At 46.9% G+C, this 17197-nt stretch overlaps 1 protein-coding gene and 1 long non-coding RNA gene across 2 annotated transcripts in view; one reads left to right on the forward strand and one right to left on the reverse strand.

Moving 5' to 3' along the window:
• The window catches only part of LOC306932850, a 520149-nt gene that overhangs the window by 294783 nt on the left and 208169 nt on the right, over positions 1 to 17197 (reverse strand). The window lies entirely within an intron of this gene.
• The window catches only part of pcsk7 (proprotein convertase subtilisin/kexin type 7), a gene marked incomplete at its 3' end in the record, with an annotated part of 38388 nt that overhangs the window by 15286 nt on the left and 5905 nt on the right, over positions 1 to 17197 (forward strand). The window contains exons 10-12 of the mRNA XM_079514919.1: positions 6041 to 6208; positions 6975 to 7079; positions 10325 to 10427. Of these exons, the coding sequence (XP_079371045.1) occupies positions 6041 to 6208; positions 6975 to 7079; positions 10325 to 10427 (376 nt within the window). The remainder of the gene's footprint in view (positions 1 to 6040; positions 6209 to 6974; positions 7080 to 10324; positions 10428 to 17197) is intronic.

A 17197-nucleotide genomic window follows, 5' to 3' on the forward strand; every position in this document is an offset into this window, starting at 1 on the left:
TCCCGCCCAAAATGGATTAAGCTCCTGATCTTGTGAATGTCAAAGGAGGGTTTAATTGCTATCCACGAGATATCTCAAAAACAGCTAGCGACAATCGGCTAAATCTAATGTGATTCACTCACCGATGGCGGAGGAAACCATGCGAGGCACCAACCTGCACATCGGGAGCAATTGGGGGTTAAGAGTCTTGCTCAAGGACGCTTCGATACTAACTCTGGAGGAGCCAACAGGGATCGAACCGGGAACCTCACGGCTACCATCCTGCCACTCTACCGGTCACTGTACCCCTGAGCCACTGCTGCCCCCCATAAGAAGTAAAATACATCGCATGGATGCACCTGGGACGTATCCTCAGTGATGTATCCCAAGGTCATCGTGGGTTTTGTGTCTCGCGAACATCATATCCCTCACTCAGGTGACCCAGCCGGGGTGATCAAGTCCCGACTTACGTCCCAGTAGCTACCCACAATCAGTCCCATTAGGGAAAGACCAGGGCCACACAATCCATTGCTCCGGAACTACTCTGCCCGGGACTGGGAGGTAGACCAATCTGGCGCGTGGAAGGACTATAGGCTCCGTGGGTTGACTCCTGTCTGTGCCCCTCCTACGTCTCACCAGGTCCACTCCTGCTCTCACCACGTCCAGGACCTGTGTGTTGCACCAGACTCCCAGCACTTCATTCAGTAGTGATGGATTCCTGAGCTGCAATGGTTTTGCAGGCTCCACCTGCGGCTTTAATGGCCCTCCAAAAGGCCTCACCCAGGGTTTTTTTGGGCTTCCTCCTCACGGAAGACACAGTCTGGGGGCGCCAACCCATGCTGCTCCCGGGTGCTGTCTACATTTACCAGCTGTCACCAGTCTACATAAAGACTAGTGTGTGTGCACGTGCGTGCGTGTCCCTACTTTGAGTGCATTAAGTGTTAATCCAAACAAACGTCGGAATCAGAGCAGCACCATTAAATAACGTTTAAACTTGTGTGACACACACGGCGCCAGCTGGCCAGGTCCAAGACCTCTGTCTGGTCCAGTGGTTCTCAAAGTGGGGTCCGGCGACCCCTAGGGGTCCTTGAGGGAGTTCCAGGGGGGTTAGGAACCAAACGGACCCTTATGGGTCTGTAACTCTGAGCGTGTACAAATGGAACCAAATCGACCCGTGTGCAAATAACGGGTCCATTTGGTTCCATTGGTGTCGATTTGGTTCCATTTTTACACTCTCAGAGTTAAAATTAACTGTAATTGATTTTACAATGTATTGGGGTCTCAGAGATGCCATTAAATGGGGGTCCGTAGACTCATGAAGGTCAAACTGGGGGGTCCTTGAAATTAAACGGGTTGAGAATCACTGCTAGAGTCGTAAAAATCTTCTCTTATGGGGCAGCCCCTGTGCACATGTACGTATGCACATGATTTACAGTACGTGTAATCCAAGCTGGTGTCGGCTTCAGTTAATTGCACCTCTCTCAGACTGTTTGTGTCTTTGGTACTGTGTGCGTGTGTGCGTGCGTGCGAGCACGTGTGTGTTCCTTTACCAGCTGTAGCACCTCTCCTACTGGGTTCCATCAGCGTCCAGTGGAAACCCAGTATGTCCTTTACTGGGTAAAAAATGAAAAGGTTGTCAACCTTTTTCACATCAAGTTTTGTTATTTATTTATTCAGCATTTGAGCCACGGCCACTATAGTTCCACACTCACTCCAGAGGGCCACTATAGTTCCACACTCACTCCAGAGGGCCACTATAGTTCCACACTCACTCCAGAGGGACACTATAGTTCCACACTCACTCCAGAGGGTCACTATAGTTCCACACTCACTCCAGAGGGCCACTATAGTTCCACACTCACTCCAGAGGGTCACTATAGTTCCACACTCACTCCAGAGGGACACTATAGTTCCACACTCACTCCAGAGGGCCACTATAGTTCCACACTCACTCCAGAGGGTCACTATAGTTCCACACTCACTCCAGAGGGCCACTATAGTTCCACACTCACTCCAGAGGGCCACTATAGTTCCACACTCACTCCAGAGGGCCACTATAGTTCCACACTCACTCCAGAGGGCCACTATAGTTCCACACTCACTCCAGAGGGCCACTATAGTTCCACACTCACTCCAGAGGGCCACTATAGTTCCACACTCACTCCAGAGGGCCACTATAGTTCCACACTCACTCCAGAGGGCCACTATAGTTCCACACTCACTCCAGAGGGCCACTATAGTTCCACACTCACTCCAGAGGGCCACTATAGTTCCACACTCACTCCAGAGGGTCACTATAGTTCCACACTCACTCCAGAGGGTCACTATAGTTCCACACTCACTCCAGAGGGCCACTATAGTTCCACACTCACTCCAGAGGGTCACTATAGTTCCACACTCACTCCAGAGGGTCACTATAGTTCCACACTCACTCCAGAGGGTCACTATAGTTCCACACTCACTCCAGAGGGCCACTATAGTTCCACACTCACTCCAGAGGGCCACTATAGTTCCACACTCACTCCAGAGGGCCACTGTAGTTCCACACTCACTCCAGAGGGCCACTGTAGTTCCACACTCACTCCAGAGGGCCACTATAGTTCCACACTCACTCCAGAGGGCCACTGTAGTTCCACACTCACTCCAGAGGGCCACTATAGTTCCACACTCACTCCAGAGGGCCACTGTAGTTCCACACTCACTCCAGAGGGCCACTATAGTTCCACACTCACTCCAGAGGGCCACTATAGTTTCACACTCACTCCAGAGGGCCACTGTAGTTCCACACTCACTCCAGAGGGCCACTATAGTTCCACACTCACTCCAGAGGGCCACTATAGTTCTACACTCACTCCAGAGGGCCACTATAGTTTCACACTCACTCCAGAGGGGCCACTATAGTTCCACACTCACTCCAGAGGGCCACTATATTTCCACACTCACTCCAGAGGGCCACTATATTTCCACACTCACTCCAGAGGGCCACTATATTTCCACACTCACTCCAGAGGGCCACTATAGTTCCACACGCACTCCAGAGGGCCACTATAGTTCCACACGCACTCCAGAGGGCCACTATAGTTCCACACTCACTCCAGAGGGCCACTATGGTTCCATACTCACTCCAGAGGGCCACTATAGTTCCACACTCACTCCAGAGGGCCACTATAGTTCCACACTCACTCCAGAGGGCCACTATGGTTCCATACTCACTCCAGAGGGCCACTATAGTTCCACACTCACTCCAGAGGGCCACTATATTTCCACACTCACTCCAGAGGGCCACTATATTTCCACACTCACTCCAGAGGGCCACTATATTTCCACACTCACTCCAGAGGGCCACTATAGTTCCACACGCACTCCAGAGGGCCACTATAGTTCCACACGCACTCCAGAGGGCCACTATAGTTCCACACGCACTCCAGAGGGCCACTATAGTTCCACACTCACTCCAGAGGGCCACTATGGTTCCATACTCACTCCAGAGGGCCACTATAGTTCCACACTCACTCCAGAGGGCCACTATAGTTCCACACTCACTCCAGAGGGCCACTATAGTTCCACACTCACTCCAGAGGGCCACTATATTCATTTTTCACTCTGAAGAGTTAAATATCTATAAGGGTCCATTTGGTTGCTTCCAGTGGTTTTCAACCAGTGGTTCGAACCACTGTTAGAATAATTGCTATTTTGATCAACGTTTGCCTGTTATCTCTCCTATGAGATATCTATATATCAATCCAGCATGGAATTGTTTGACAAAATCTTATCCAACGCTAACAAAATCAGATGGTGATCTGTGGCTCAAAGGCTGAATGAATAATAATGGGCCTTGATGTGAAAAAGGTTGAAATGTGAAAACCACCGAAGTTAGGTCATTCACTTAACCCATTTTGACCTGAGATCAGATTCTATAAATGTCTTCTACATCCTGACAGTTTTCTGAAAAAGCTATGTTTCTAGGTCAGTCGTTCTTCGATTTTTCAAAAATAGCAGACCTACTATGAGCTTGTAGATCTGCTATTTTTCAATAGCTAAAGCATAGCATAATGCTAACACCAAAAGGGGTTCCCGCCCAAAATGGCTTAAAATGGTTTACAGTAAATGTGAACACAGAAGGTGGGGGAGTGACGGCGGTGCTTTGACGCGAGGCCAGAGCTAGCACCTCTTCCTCCTCCCAGAGCTAACACCTCTCTGACTATGTTTGGGCAGCTCTCCCAGCGAAAGGGAGGGCGACATCCAAATGAAGCGACCGCCTTTTTCACCTCTATCATCCCCCGTTTAGTGATGCTGGGGTGACAGACAGACACTACAGTTGGCTGCCTGCCTCGGGGGTGTTTTGAGTTGTAGCTGGGGGGGGGGGAGTTAGTTGGGGAGTAGCCTCGGAAACCCAGACGTTTTTATTTCCAGGGAGAAAATATAAGTCTGGGTCCGAGTCCACTTTATAGAGTAGCGCATACATCACTCACTCTCTGCTGATTTCTGATCGTCTGCACCTTTGTTAAATTGACACACATGCACACATATACACACACACACTCCTCTCTCTCTCTCTGTCGCTCTAATTAATTAGTCTCATGTCTAGCAGCTGCGCATAGTTTCTGCCGGCGGATCCTGCCGGGAGCTGCCTATGCCATAAAAAGCATAGGTGAGTTCCAGGCTAGTTGGGGAGTGAGGCGGAGTTTTAGCCAAAAACGCGATGCAATATATTATATATATATATATATATTTCTCCTAAAATATCATAGTTTTACCAACATTGTTTATGTGAAATTGTACAAAGTTAATGATTATGTATTCAAATGATGAGACTGGCTATGTAGCGCATGGTCTTGGTGGGGTGGAATCCAGCAGCCCACACACACACACACACACGGTGGTTTACTGGCTGACCTCCCACGGTGTGCATGTGTTTCTCGGGTCTGCCCAGCACCAGAGCTCGCTCGCCGCTGCTCCATTCCACCCGGGGAGAACTCGGGGGAGGGAGGGGATATCCAGGTTACATCAATATCGTATCAATATCGTTCATGTGAAGTGGTTCGTTTGATCTTATTTGTTGAAATGGTGGACGTCGCAATGGTGAGTCACACCACGGCCTGATGACGGCAGCTGTCTCAGCCTGCCTGGCGGGTTGAAGCATGGATTCTACCGTGTTGTCTCAGCCTGTCTGGCGGGTTGAAGCATGGATTCTACCGTGCTCGCTCAGCCTGCCTGGTGGGTTGAAGCGTGGATTCTACCGTGCTGTCTCAGCCTGCCTGGCGGGTTGAAGCGTGGATTCTACCGTGCTCGCTCAGCCTCGCTAGCCGCGAGAGGCGCAGAGCCGTCGCTATATGATACAGATCATAGCAGCGGTTTTGATCATTACAATGAACAAGCGTGGACAAAGAGTTGTGGCTGGGGCATTTGAGGGGGAATATATTTTGTTTTATATGCACCGATTTCAAATAAAAGAGAATTTATGTTACGTTTCTATGTTTCATTCTTGAAGTGACCTGCACCTTTGATTCTAGCCTTTATGACCAAAGTCATTAAATACCAGGCGTTCCTCCAGACCATCACAGGGCTATAGGCTATGGGTGCAATCTACGTGTTTATCTTCGGCAGCCTAGGTCATGTACATAGTTAGGTTGTAAGAGGCTTCCAACAACCTGGAAGCAGCTAAACGGCTTGCAAAAATTCTGTGCAATCTCTTCTACTATCAGTAGCCGCCAAATATGGCGAAGACGCTGTTACTTGTGCCCCTGAAGGGCGTGTGGGTATTTGTCCGGGATTTGCTGATTGCATTCTGTACAGCACCTTGTAAATATTTGTGTCCTCGTATTGTATCTCTTATGTGGACATAAATAAATGATTAAAATGTGCGTGTGTGTGTGTGTGTGTGTGTGTGTGTGTGTGTGTGTGTGTGTGTGTGTGTGTGTGTGTGTGTGTGTGTGTGTGTGTGTGTGTGTGTGTGTGTGTGTGTGTGTGTGTGTGTGTGTGTGTGTGTGTGTGTGTGTGTGTGTGTGTGTGTGTGTGTGTGTGTGTGTGTGTGTGTGTGTGTGCGTGCGTGCGTGTCTAGGTGACCTCAGACTGGTCCATGCAGCAGGGTACGGGCTGCACTGACGGCCACACGGGGACCTCGGCTGCAGCACCGCTCGCCGCGGGCATGGTGGCGCTAATGTTGCAGGTCCGCCCCTGCCTAACCTGGAGAGACGTGCAGCATATCATCACCTACACCGCTACCAAGGTTAGCATACTGCTATACCGCTACCAAGGTTAGCATACTGCTATACCGCTACCAAGGTTAGCATACTGCTATACCGCTACCAAGGTTAGCATACTGCTATACCGCTACCAAGGTTAGCATACTGCTATACCGCTACCAAGGTTAGCATACTGCTATACCGCTACCAAGGTTAGCATACTGCTATACCGCTACCAAGGTTAGCATACTGCTATACCGCTACCAAGGTTAGCTTACTTCTATACCGCTACCAAGGTTAGCATACTGCTATACCGCTACCAAGGTTAGCATACTGCTATACCGCTACCAAGGTTAGCATACTGCTACACCGCTACCAAGGTTAGCATGCTGCTATACCGCTACCAAGGTTAGCATATCATCACCTACACCGCTACCAAGGTTAGAATATCATCACCTACACGCTACCAAGGTACACTAGCATACTGCTACCAAGGTTAGCATACTGCTATACCGCTACCAAGGTTAACATATCATCACCTACACCGCTACCAAGGTTAGAATATCATCACCTACACGCTACCAAGGTACACTAGCATACTGCTACCAAGGTTAGCATACTGCTATACCGCTACCAAGGTTAACATATCATCACCTACACCGCTACCAAGGTTAGCATATCATCACCTACACCGCTACCAAGGTTAGCATACCGCTACACCGCTACCAAGGTTAGCAAAAACCTGATTGGAGCACCCCTAATAGATGGGGTGTGACGTGTGTGTGACGTGTGTGTGTGTGTGTGTTGCAGTATGACAGCGATGCAGATTGGATGCAGAATGGAGCAGGCTTCCATCACAGCCACCAGCATGGCTTTGGTCTACTCAACGCCTGGAGACTGGTCAATGCTGCTAAGGTACGCACGCACTGCTAAGGTACGCACGCACTCAAACGCATTCACCTGGCAAATAAGTCAGGTGAAGGATTATAAACGGACGAAAAAACGTAAACTAATAAAAACAAACTCCTATGATGTGGAACATTGTTTACTCCGTGAACAGTAAACGAACCAACATCACCAGTAATTATTATAATGTACAATTGAGTTTCAACCAGTTGTTCTGCGGAGCACATTGTTCCCCGGAAAGAACAGGGGATCACGTGTGCAGCATGCCAGGGCACTTTTTGTCATTACACACCCACTCACTAGATGGCGCCAGTACCGCTTAAACCAGGTGTCCCCAAACGTTTTTGGCCCAGGTACCTCTTGGAGGGATACATTCTTTCCAGGTACCCCCTCAACACCGATAAGCATATTTACAACCTTACATTTAGATGCCATTGGAACTATTTATATTAAAACTTTTCAATCAAAGTCACATTTTCACAACATTTATTTAAGATGCTATCTTAGAGTAGATGTAGACCTATTTGACAGTGCAGAAACATAATTGCCTTCCTTGATGCATCAATTAAGTGTCAACGACCATCAGCTGGTCACGGTCACAGACACTCTGAAAGTTTCATATCCAAAGGCCCTTGAATTATGGAATATGATTAAGGATTACTGTGATTATGGTAAGCTCACATATCACACATACCATAATTCACTGGCAAAAAATAAATAATCTTAATTATTTCGCGGATCCCCCTGCTATGAGTCGCGGAACCCTTGAACGAGTCATTGTTGAATGAATCGAGTGCTACTACAGCTGTGTGGAGATGGAGAGGGAGGAACATGACAATACCATCTCTAAGAGAGTGCTTCAAAAGCTGACCAAATTCACCAAACGGCATCAGTAATATTTATACAATAAGAAAGTCAGCCGGTTGTGCCCCAGCCACGTTGTTGAACAAAGTGAAACTAAACCGAGGCCGCCCATGTTGCCAGGTTTGCAGGTTCCAAGCAACTGGGTATATGAAAACAATTGTGGGTTGCCAGGTTTGCTTTCCTGGCAACCCTGGCAACTATTATGAAAATATGTCTAGATTTTAGTGGGACTGGAAGTTAGCATAATAATACTGGATAATAGGTTCAGGTTCAGGTTAATTTATTTGTTTGTCCCCGAAGGGCGATTTGGTTTACAGCAAAGCATAACAGGCAGAATGAATCACACATAAAATCACACATGAATCACATAAAACACAGTAAAAAGAACATGGTAGGAAGCAGCCTGTACTCAGAGCTGAGGGGATGGGAGTTGTCCGAACAAATGTGTTTGGCTTTCTTAAGCACCTGGTTTTTAAAGACATGATCCAGACTACTGAAATGTACTCCTGCTATTTTTGAGGCCGTTCTCACAATCCTACCAAGCTGGTTTTTGTCCTAGAATCTGTTTTAACCAACTTTTCAAATTGTTTCATAACCAGAGAGGTCAGAGGGCAACAGGTCGGAAATCGTTCAATTCCATTGGTTTCTTTATTTTGGCAACAGGTATGGACTGTTTCCAGAGAGAAGGCACCTTATGCAGGGAGAGGGACAAATTAAAGATACAATAAAAAAATGGGGCCTAGCTGGTCAGCACATGTTTTTTAGCAGGCGCCCGCTGAGTTTATCAGGGCCAGGACTTTTCCTGGGTTGACACCTCTTAAAGCACTTGGTTACGTCAGTCTCATTAAAAAAAGGGATTCATAGGAGGGGCTGTGAGACGTGAGACTATTCCTAATTTCGTTGTGTTTGACCGTATAGTCATGGGCATCAAACCTACCATTAACCCATTCTGGGCGGGAACCCCTTTTGGTGTTAGCATTATGTTATGCTTTAGCTATTGAAAAATAGCAGATCTACAAGCTCATAGCGCGCCACCGAGTGGCGCGCTACAAGCTTGTAGGTCTGCTATTTTTGAAAGATCGAACGACTGACATAGAAACATAGCTTTTTCAGAAAACTGTCAGGATGTAGAAGACATTTTTAAAATCTGATCTCAGGTCAAAATGGGTTAAAGCACTTGGTTACGTCAGTCTCATTAAAAAAAGGGATTCATAGGAGGGGCCGTGAGACGTGAGACTATTCCTAATTTCGTTGTGTTTGACCGTATAGTCATGGGCTTCAAACCTACCATAACAGTTATTTAGGTCCTGAGCCAGCTCTACATCAGAAGTGTAGCCAGTGAGCTGAACTTTACTCCTGCCACAGTCCTTCATCCCTGTGATTATTTTCACGCTGTCCCAAGCAGATCCTAAATTATTCATTTTGAGCTGAGACTCAATTTTGTTCCTTATACCTACTTTTGCATGCCCTGATTTCACGTTTAACCCATTTTGACCTGAGATCAGATTCTAAAAATGTCTTCTACATCCTGACAGTTTTCTGAAAAAGCTATGTTTCTATGTCAGTGGTTCTGAAATATGTTGTTCCAGGGACCCACCCAGAAGCAAAGATTAGAGTTTCACGATTTTTCAAAAATAGCAGACCTACAAGCTCGTAGCGCGCCACTCGGTGGCGCGCTACGAGCTTGTTGATCTGCTATTTTTCAATAGCTAAAGCATAACATGATGCCAACACCAAAAGGGGTTCACGCCCAAAATGGGTTAATTTCCTTCTGAATGTCAAACGGGACTGCTCTGTTCCCATCTCTGAAGGCTTGTTTCTTATTGTACAGTAGTGTTTTCAGTGTCTTAGAGACCCACGGTTTGCTATTGGGATAGGCTCTTACAGTTTTTTCCGGAATAACAATATTTATATATATATATATATATATATATATATATATTTTTTTTTTTCTTTTGTGGCTTTCGCCTTTATTTTATATATTTTATGGAGGGACAGACATTAGGCTGACAGGAAATGGGGAGAGAGATGGGGGGGAAGACATGCAGTAAAGGCCGTCGGGATCGGGAGTCGAACCCGCGGCACACTGCCAGACTGGATTACCAGCCAAGGTGCCTGGACCACTGAGCCACGGCCCAGGCCGCGGAATAACAATATTTTCACAATATGACACCCAACTGCTCACAACGTCTGTTAACTCATCAATGTCAGGTTGCCACTAGGTACTAGCCATGCCCCTGTGTTTAGCCTTGTTTTTTATATCAATGTGCTCTCTGTCTCTCTGTCTGTCTGTCTGTCTGTGTCTGTGTCTGTGTCTCTCTCTCTCTCTCTCTCTCTCTCTCTCTCTCTCTCTCTCTCTCTCTCTCTCTCTCTCTCTCTCTCTCTCTCAGGTGTGGGAGTCGGTACCATTCCTCGTGTCCTATCAGAGTCCTGTAATGAAGGAGGAACGCGCCATCTCAACCTATCCTGACAGGCTGGTCCGCACCTGGAACGGTACTTAACACTTTCTGCGCTACCACTTTAACCCACAACGTGGCGCCGGTGCCAAAGAAACATCCGTGCTATGAGCTTTACAGAACGCGTCACTTCCCCCTGCCCCCGGATGTGATAGCCGTCCATATTTGTAGTCAGATGCTCAACCTAGGGCAGGGGTTCTCAACGTTTTTGGCCGGGGACCCCCGAAAATGCTTTGGCAACGTCTCGGGACCCCCGCCCCGCCCCCTCCCGACCCCCAATATAAATTGACTGCTACAATAACCTTAAACCATTTTGGGGTGGGAACCCCTTTTGGTGTTTTAAGCATTGTTATAATTTAGCTATTTAAAAATAGCAGATCTACAAGCTCATAGCGCGCCACCGAGTGGCGCGCTACGAGCTTGTAGGTCTGCTATTTTTTATTTTCTTTGGAAAATAATTTGGGGACCCCCTAAAATAATTTGGCGACCCCCCCGAGGGGTCGCGACCCACGGGTTGAGAACCCCTGACCTAGGGGATGGATGCACGGAGCACTTTAACTTCCTTAGCGCGATCAAAGTTTATACTTTTATAAGGTCTCCAAAACTATGGAATGCACTTCCCATCACAGTCAGAACTGCAGCCTCACTCCCAATCTTCCGCCGTAGTCTGAAAACCCAATTCTTCAGACTCCACCATGGCCCGTAGCACTTGCCCTAGCCTAGCCCCTTAGATAGCACATTATGTAGACTTAGATAGTATTTTAAACAGACTTATAGCTTGTTACGTAGACTGCTCTAGAATTGCACTTTATGTAGTCATAGCACTTTATAGTACACATGTATAATATATTATATAGTATAGTATGTATAGTTAACATAGATACTCCACTGTTACGTTCTTAGTTTACGCATGATTCATGATAACTACTTTTTATATGTGATGTATGCCATGCTTTTGTTATTGCTTAATGTAAGTCGCTCTGGATTAAGAGCATCTGCTAAATGCCTAAATTGTAAATTGTAGTTTGACTCATTTTGAAGAGAATAAGGACTATTACGCACGCACACGGCCACGTGCGCGTCGGATCAGCGACTTGGCCTCGGTCAGAAACGGCCACGTATTTGTATTTAGTATCGGCCTTGAGAAGCAGGAAGTTATCAATATCTCCCGTTATCAATATACCTCCCATTAGCCAATTTCAACAAAGGAAGACGTTGTTTTTGCGACATTTAGTTGGGTCTCAAATTCAAGTCTTAGGTTTTCCTCAAAATGGTTTGGAGCGCCAATAAACGGCGTACAATTTGAGGACGTGAAAAAGTTAACGTAATGGTCAATGACTGTGCAAATTAAGATCCATCCATCGCTCTCTCTCTCTCTCTCTCTCTGTGTGCGTTCCTGCATGTGTACACAGAGTTAACAGTACAGTCGTCATATTCAGCCCCTCCCCCTGCTACATGTCCTTATGAGGGCATGTTCTCTGCTCTCTCTCTCTCTCTGTGTGTGTGTGCGTGTGTGCGTGTGTGCGTGCGCACGAGTGACACATCCCTGCTCTCACTTCATCTGTCTGCCTTTCTTTCTTTCTGCTCTCTCAACTCTCTGATGCTCCTGAGTGATTGCACGCGTGTGCACGCACATACACACTCACAGTGACCTCATCGTGATATCCACCCATCTGTCTTTTATAGCGTCTCTGTGGTCAGGAGCTGTGTGTGTGTGTGTGTGTGTGTGTGTGTGTGTGTGTGTGTGTGTGTGTGTGTGTGTGTGTGTGTGTGTGTGTGTGTGTGTGTGTGTGTGTGTGTGTGTGTGTGTGTGTGTGTGTGTGTGTGTGTGTGTGTGTGTGTGTGTGTGTGTGTGTGTGTGTGTGTGTGTGTGTGTGTGTGTGTGTGTGGGGCTGTGTGTGTGTGGGGCTGTGTGCAGTTAGGTGTGCGTCAGACTCGACTCATTCCCATCTAATACCAATCATTCTTTTAATTTGAATGTTGCTTAGTCTTTTTTGAGCGGTGCAGCTGTTCCGATGCACAGCTCTGTCTGTGATTGGTTGATGGATTGATTGAACACAAGCTTGTAGGTCTGCTATTTTTGAAAAATCATGAAAATGTGGCGCAAAAGGACGGACAGAACTGTTATCTTTTGACTGACAAAGAGCTGGCGATATTTATATGCCAGAATAGGCTGTGGAACAATCCACAGCAGCAGTCTATAATGCCGGTTTTAGCGTGCCCTACGAAGTTCCGAACCATCAGAATAATTGATTTATTTTTATCATCACCACCAGACATTATTATTATTTCTGCAAACCGCATATAACAAATATAACCTCTAAAACCACATTTAGTCTACATGTTGATGTAGGTGAGTACATTCGTAATGTAAGTGTGCCTACATGTGGAAGTAGTTGGAATGCAAATGACCCATTAGCTTGAACAATGCTTGGTGGTGTGAGGTGTGAACTTCACTGCTTGCGGGGGGAGAGAGGGTGACGGCGGAACGTTTCAGATGGAGAAAAAAAACAGATGATTCGAATCGAATATTTAGAAAAAGTCATGCAAGGGGAACTTTCTCAGAACTTCATGGGCAAAGAAAATCCACTTAAAAATCTCAAAATCGGTCAGATGGACCGCTAGTGTTAACAAGTTGCAAACAACTATACACAAAACAATGCAAAAAATACCCATAAGGTCTTGTTTCCATTATGGTCCTATGTATTCAATTCATAATCAGGAAATACAGACAAATCAGTACCAGGATTGAATACTTGAATACAGAAATGTGAACAGTACAGAGTACGTTCAAATACACGTCCAAGGGGATCACCGAAAAAATACCTGGCCTATAAAAGCACTGGTCCTTTGGGTATGTTGAAGACCAGGCCTATTGCTCTCAGTTTTTATTTTATTTGTATCCTTTATTTACCCAGGGTAGTAGCTGAGCACAAGTGCTCGTTTTCAACAAGGCCATGCACATAGAAACAAATTAAAACCTGGGAGCTGACCACAGTACAACCACAGTCTTATACTGTTGGCCACTAAGCGGCTCCTCTGGAGCAGTTGGGGGTTCAGTGCCTTGCTCAAGGGCACTTCAGCGGTATTGGGTGAGTGATGACGGACAGACAGCAGCATGCTGCTGCTGAACCAAGTCAAATCTGGGTGAAATTCACATTGGAAAATTAATATAACGGCGCGGTGAGCCCGGCCCTGCCCTGGGCCTGTTGGTCAGGACAGAACACGGCCCGGCCCGACTGGCTTTTGGCTCTAATGCATTCTATGGTTCACAAGACATGCCGGCCTGACAGACAGACAGACAGACAGACAGACAGACAGACAGACAGACAGACAGACAGCAGACGGAGTCACTAGGGCTAATTAGCCCTATATAAAACAGAAGTCCACATTATGGCATCAGGGCGTGCAATTCGGCCAGTCATAGTTTTAAGCCAGCTCACCTCTCTCTCTGTGCTCTGACACAGGCACGCTCACTCAACATGTGGCGCTACTGTTTACAGCGTGCGTCGTCCATCATCAGAGCGTGAACACTTACATCACTACAGTCATGTAGGGTCCGTTTGGTTCTATGTACACTGTCAAAGTTTAGATAAACACTGAGGATTTGTTCAGCCCCCCCAATGTGTGTGCGTTCAGCCTTACATGGCCAGGGAGAACCGGGGAGACGTGTGTGTGTGTGTGTGTGTGTGTGTGTGTGTGTGTGTGTGTGTGTGTGTGTGTGTGTGTGTGTGTGTGTGTGTGTGTGTGTGTGTGTGTGTGTGTGTGTGTGTGTGTGTGTGTGTGTGTGTGTGTGTGTGTGTGTGTGTGTGTGTGTGTGTGTGTGTGTGTGTGTGTGTGTGTGTGTGTGTGTGTGTGTGTGTGTGTGTGTGTGTGTGTCAGGCGATGTACTGTAGATCGTTAAGGATTACAATTGCAATGTTGACATTTAAGCAGACACTCGTTGTCCAGGGTGTTTTAGGGAAGGGAGAAGAGTCTGGGACGTGTGGAGTGTTGTCCAGGGTGTTTTAGGGAAGGGAGAAGAGGGACGTGTGGAGCGTTGTCAATTTAGGCATTTAGCACACACACAGCAGTTGTCCAGGGTGTTTTAGAGAAGGGAGAAGAGTCTGGGATGTGTGGAGCATTGTCCAGGGTGTTTTAGAGAAGGGAGAAGAGTCTGGGACTTGTTTAGCGTTGTCCAGGGTGTTTTAGAGAATGGAGAAGAGTCTGGGACGTGTGGAGCGTTGTCCAGGGTGTTTTAGAGAAGGGAGAAGAGTCTGGGACGTGTGGAGCGTTGTCCAGGGTGTTTTAGAGAAGGGAGAAGAGTCTGGGACGTGTGGAGCGTTGTCCAGGGTGTTTTAGAGAAGGGAGAAGAGTCTGGGACGTTTAGAGTCTAGGTTGTTTCTTTCTGGAAACGACAAAAACTAAATATTTGTATCTTGCACAATACAAAGTAAACCTGGACTGTTTTCTGTATGCACCTCTCTCTCTCTCTCTCTCTCGCTCTCCAACATGGTTTAAATGATTCTCCGTGTGTTGTCTTGTTGTCCGGACCTGATAAAACAGAGCAGCGTGTTTCCAATCTGCGTCGGTATGCCAGAGATTGGATTTGGAGGCTGCCGGTCTGAGCAGTTAGGCTGCGTGCGCTCAACACATCTTCAAGCTGTTCTGTTAACAAAACATCTTCAAGCTGTTCTGTTAACAAAACTTCTTCAAGCGGTTCTTTTAACAAAACTTCTTCAAGCGGTTCTTTTAACAAAACATCTTCAAGCTGTTCTGTTAACACATCTTCAAGCTGACGTCGATGCAACTACAGCTGTTTAGAGTTGAAATGAGTCAGAACTGCGACGCCTCTTTCATGTGTTAATACACCTACAATGAAATAAAATAAGACCATTAAAGACCACCCAAGGTGGCACAGTTGGTAGTGCTGTCGCCTCACAGCTAGAAGGTCCTGGGTTCGATTCCCACAGTTGGTAGTGCTGTCACCTCACAGCTAGAAGGTCCTGGGTTCGATTCCCGCTCGGTACACTGTGGGTGCTGGAGGCGTGTTTCCTCCTCCATCAGTGCCCATACCTGAGGCGGGGTTGGCGAAAGGGCCTTTCTGTGTGGAGTTTGCATGTTCTCCCCGTGTACCCTCACAAAAAACATGCAGTAATCCTGGTGTCTAAACTACCTCCCCCTGGCCAGCCGGGGCGCCTGATGGAGGGGAAAGGAACTGGTTGGAGTAACGTGTTCCTTCCACGCGCTACGTCCAACCAGGGAAACTCCCCCCTGTCAGGTGTAAAGGAGCAACTTGGACACTCAGGCATGAAGGAAGCATGAGTTCAAGTCCGTTGCTCTCCCCATGTCCCCCATATATGGGGACTAGGTTGGCGGGGGGTGTTTAGAGCCCAGGATCACATTAGATAATTGACACAGGGGGGAAAACGGGTTACAAAATTGTGGGATAAAAAGTAAAAGACCACCACAAGTAATCGACAAACTATACAAAAATGAGGGTCAAATTGTCAAATATTACCTAAGAAACGGGCAACATTTTGTAGTGGTGCAGCCACTCCAAGGAACAGCAATGTGGACCTTTGTATGTCTGTTTAGAGGTGACAAAGTGGCACTGTTGAGCTTCACACTGTGCACAGGTGCACAGTGCAGTACAGACTACGATGTAGCACATGCACAGGTGCATGATGAGGTACAGTACAGTACAGACGACATAGTCCGACAGCCAATAAGCCTATCTCACAGAATTTCCCCGCCCCCCTTAATACGCCCCCTTTCGGGGTTAGTGGTGATAGCGTGACGTCACTCCATAGACGCTACATGTTAACAGACGTAATTTAAGAAGTCTACAACTTTTGTTTTCTCAAGGTAAGGTTTGTTCTATCTGTTCGAGCTGATTTACCATCTTGTTTGCTTCATAATAATATTGGTCTGTCACATTTTTACATTAGAAAATGTACTTAGATTCTCCAGAGAAAAAAACGTGTAAATGCTAATGTTAAAGACACCACTATTTACCGGAAGTGGGCGTGGAAAGCGGGCTGTGAGATAGGCCTATAGTCGGACAACCAATTGTCCGACAACCAAGTTCAAATGTGATTATGTTGGGGGTCCCCAGTTCAAAGTAAAATTTTGTCACACACGTTACCGCAGTGAAATTTGTTCTCCGCATTTGACCCATCTCTTAGAGCGGTGAGCCGCAGCGGGCGCCGCCCTCGCTCGGGAATCATTTGTTGATTTGACCCCCAATCCAACCCATTAATGCTGAGTGCCAAGCAGGGAGGCATTGGATCCCATTCTTAGATCCCATTCTTAGTCTTTGGTATATGACCCGGCCGGGGATCGAACCCCCAACCTCCCAGTTTCAGGGCTGACACTCTAACCACAAGGCCACTGTCTGGTTATGTGATTATGTTGGGGGTGTCCTCAGTTCAAATGTGATTATGTTGGGGGGTCCCTAGTTCAAATGTGATTATGTTGGGGGGTCCTCAGTTCAAATGTGATTATGTTGGGGGGTCCTCAGTTCAAATGTGATTATGTTGGGGGGTCCTCAGTTCAAATGTGATTATGTTGGGGGGGTCCCTAGTTCAAATGTGATTATGTTGGGGGGGTCCTCAGTTCAAATGTGATTATGTTGGGGGGTCCCTAGTTCAAATGTGATTATGTTGGAGGGTCCCTAGTTTAAATGTGATTATGTTGGGGGGTCCCTAGTTTAAATGTGATTATGTTGGGGGGTGTCCTCAGTTCAAATGTGATTATGTTGGGGGGTCCCTAGTTCAAATGTGATTATGTTGGGGGTGTCCTCAGTTCAAATGTGATTATGTTGGG

This window comes from Electrona antarctica, assembly GCF_951216825.1.
Source record: "Electrona antarctica genome assembly, chromosome: 11".
NCBI lineage: Eukaryota > Metazoa > Chordata > Actinopteri > Myctophiformes > Myctophidae > Electrona > Electrona antarctica.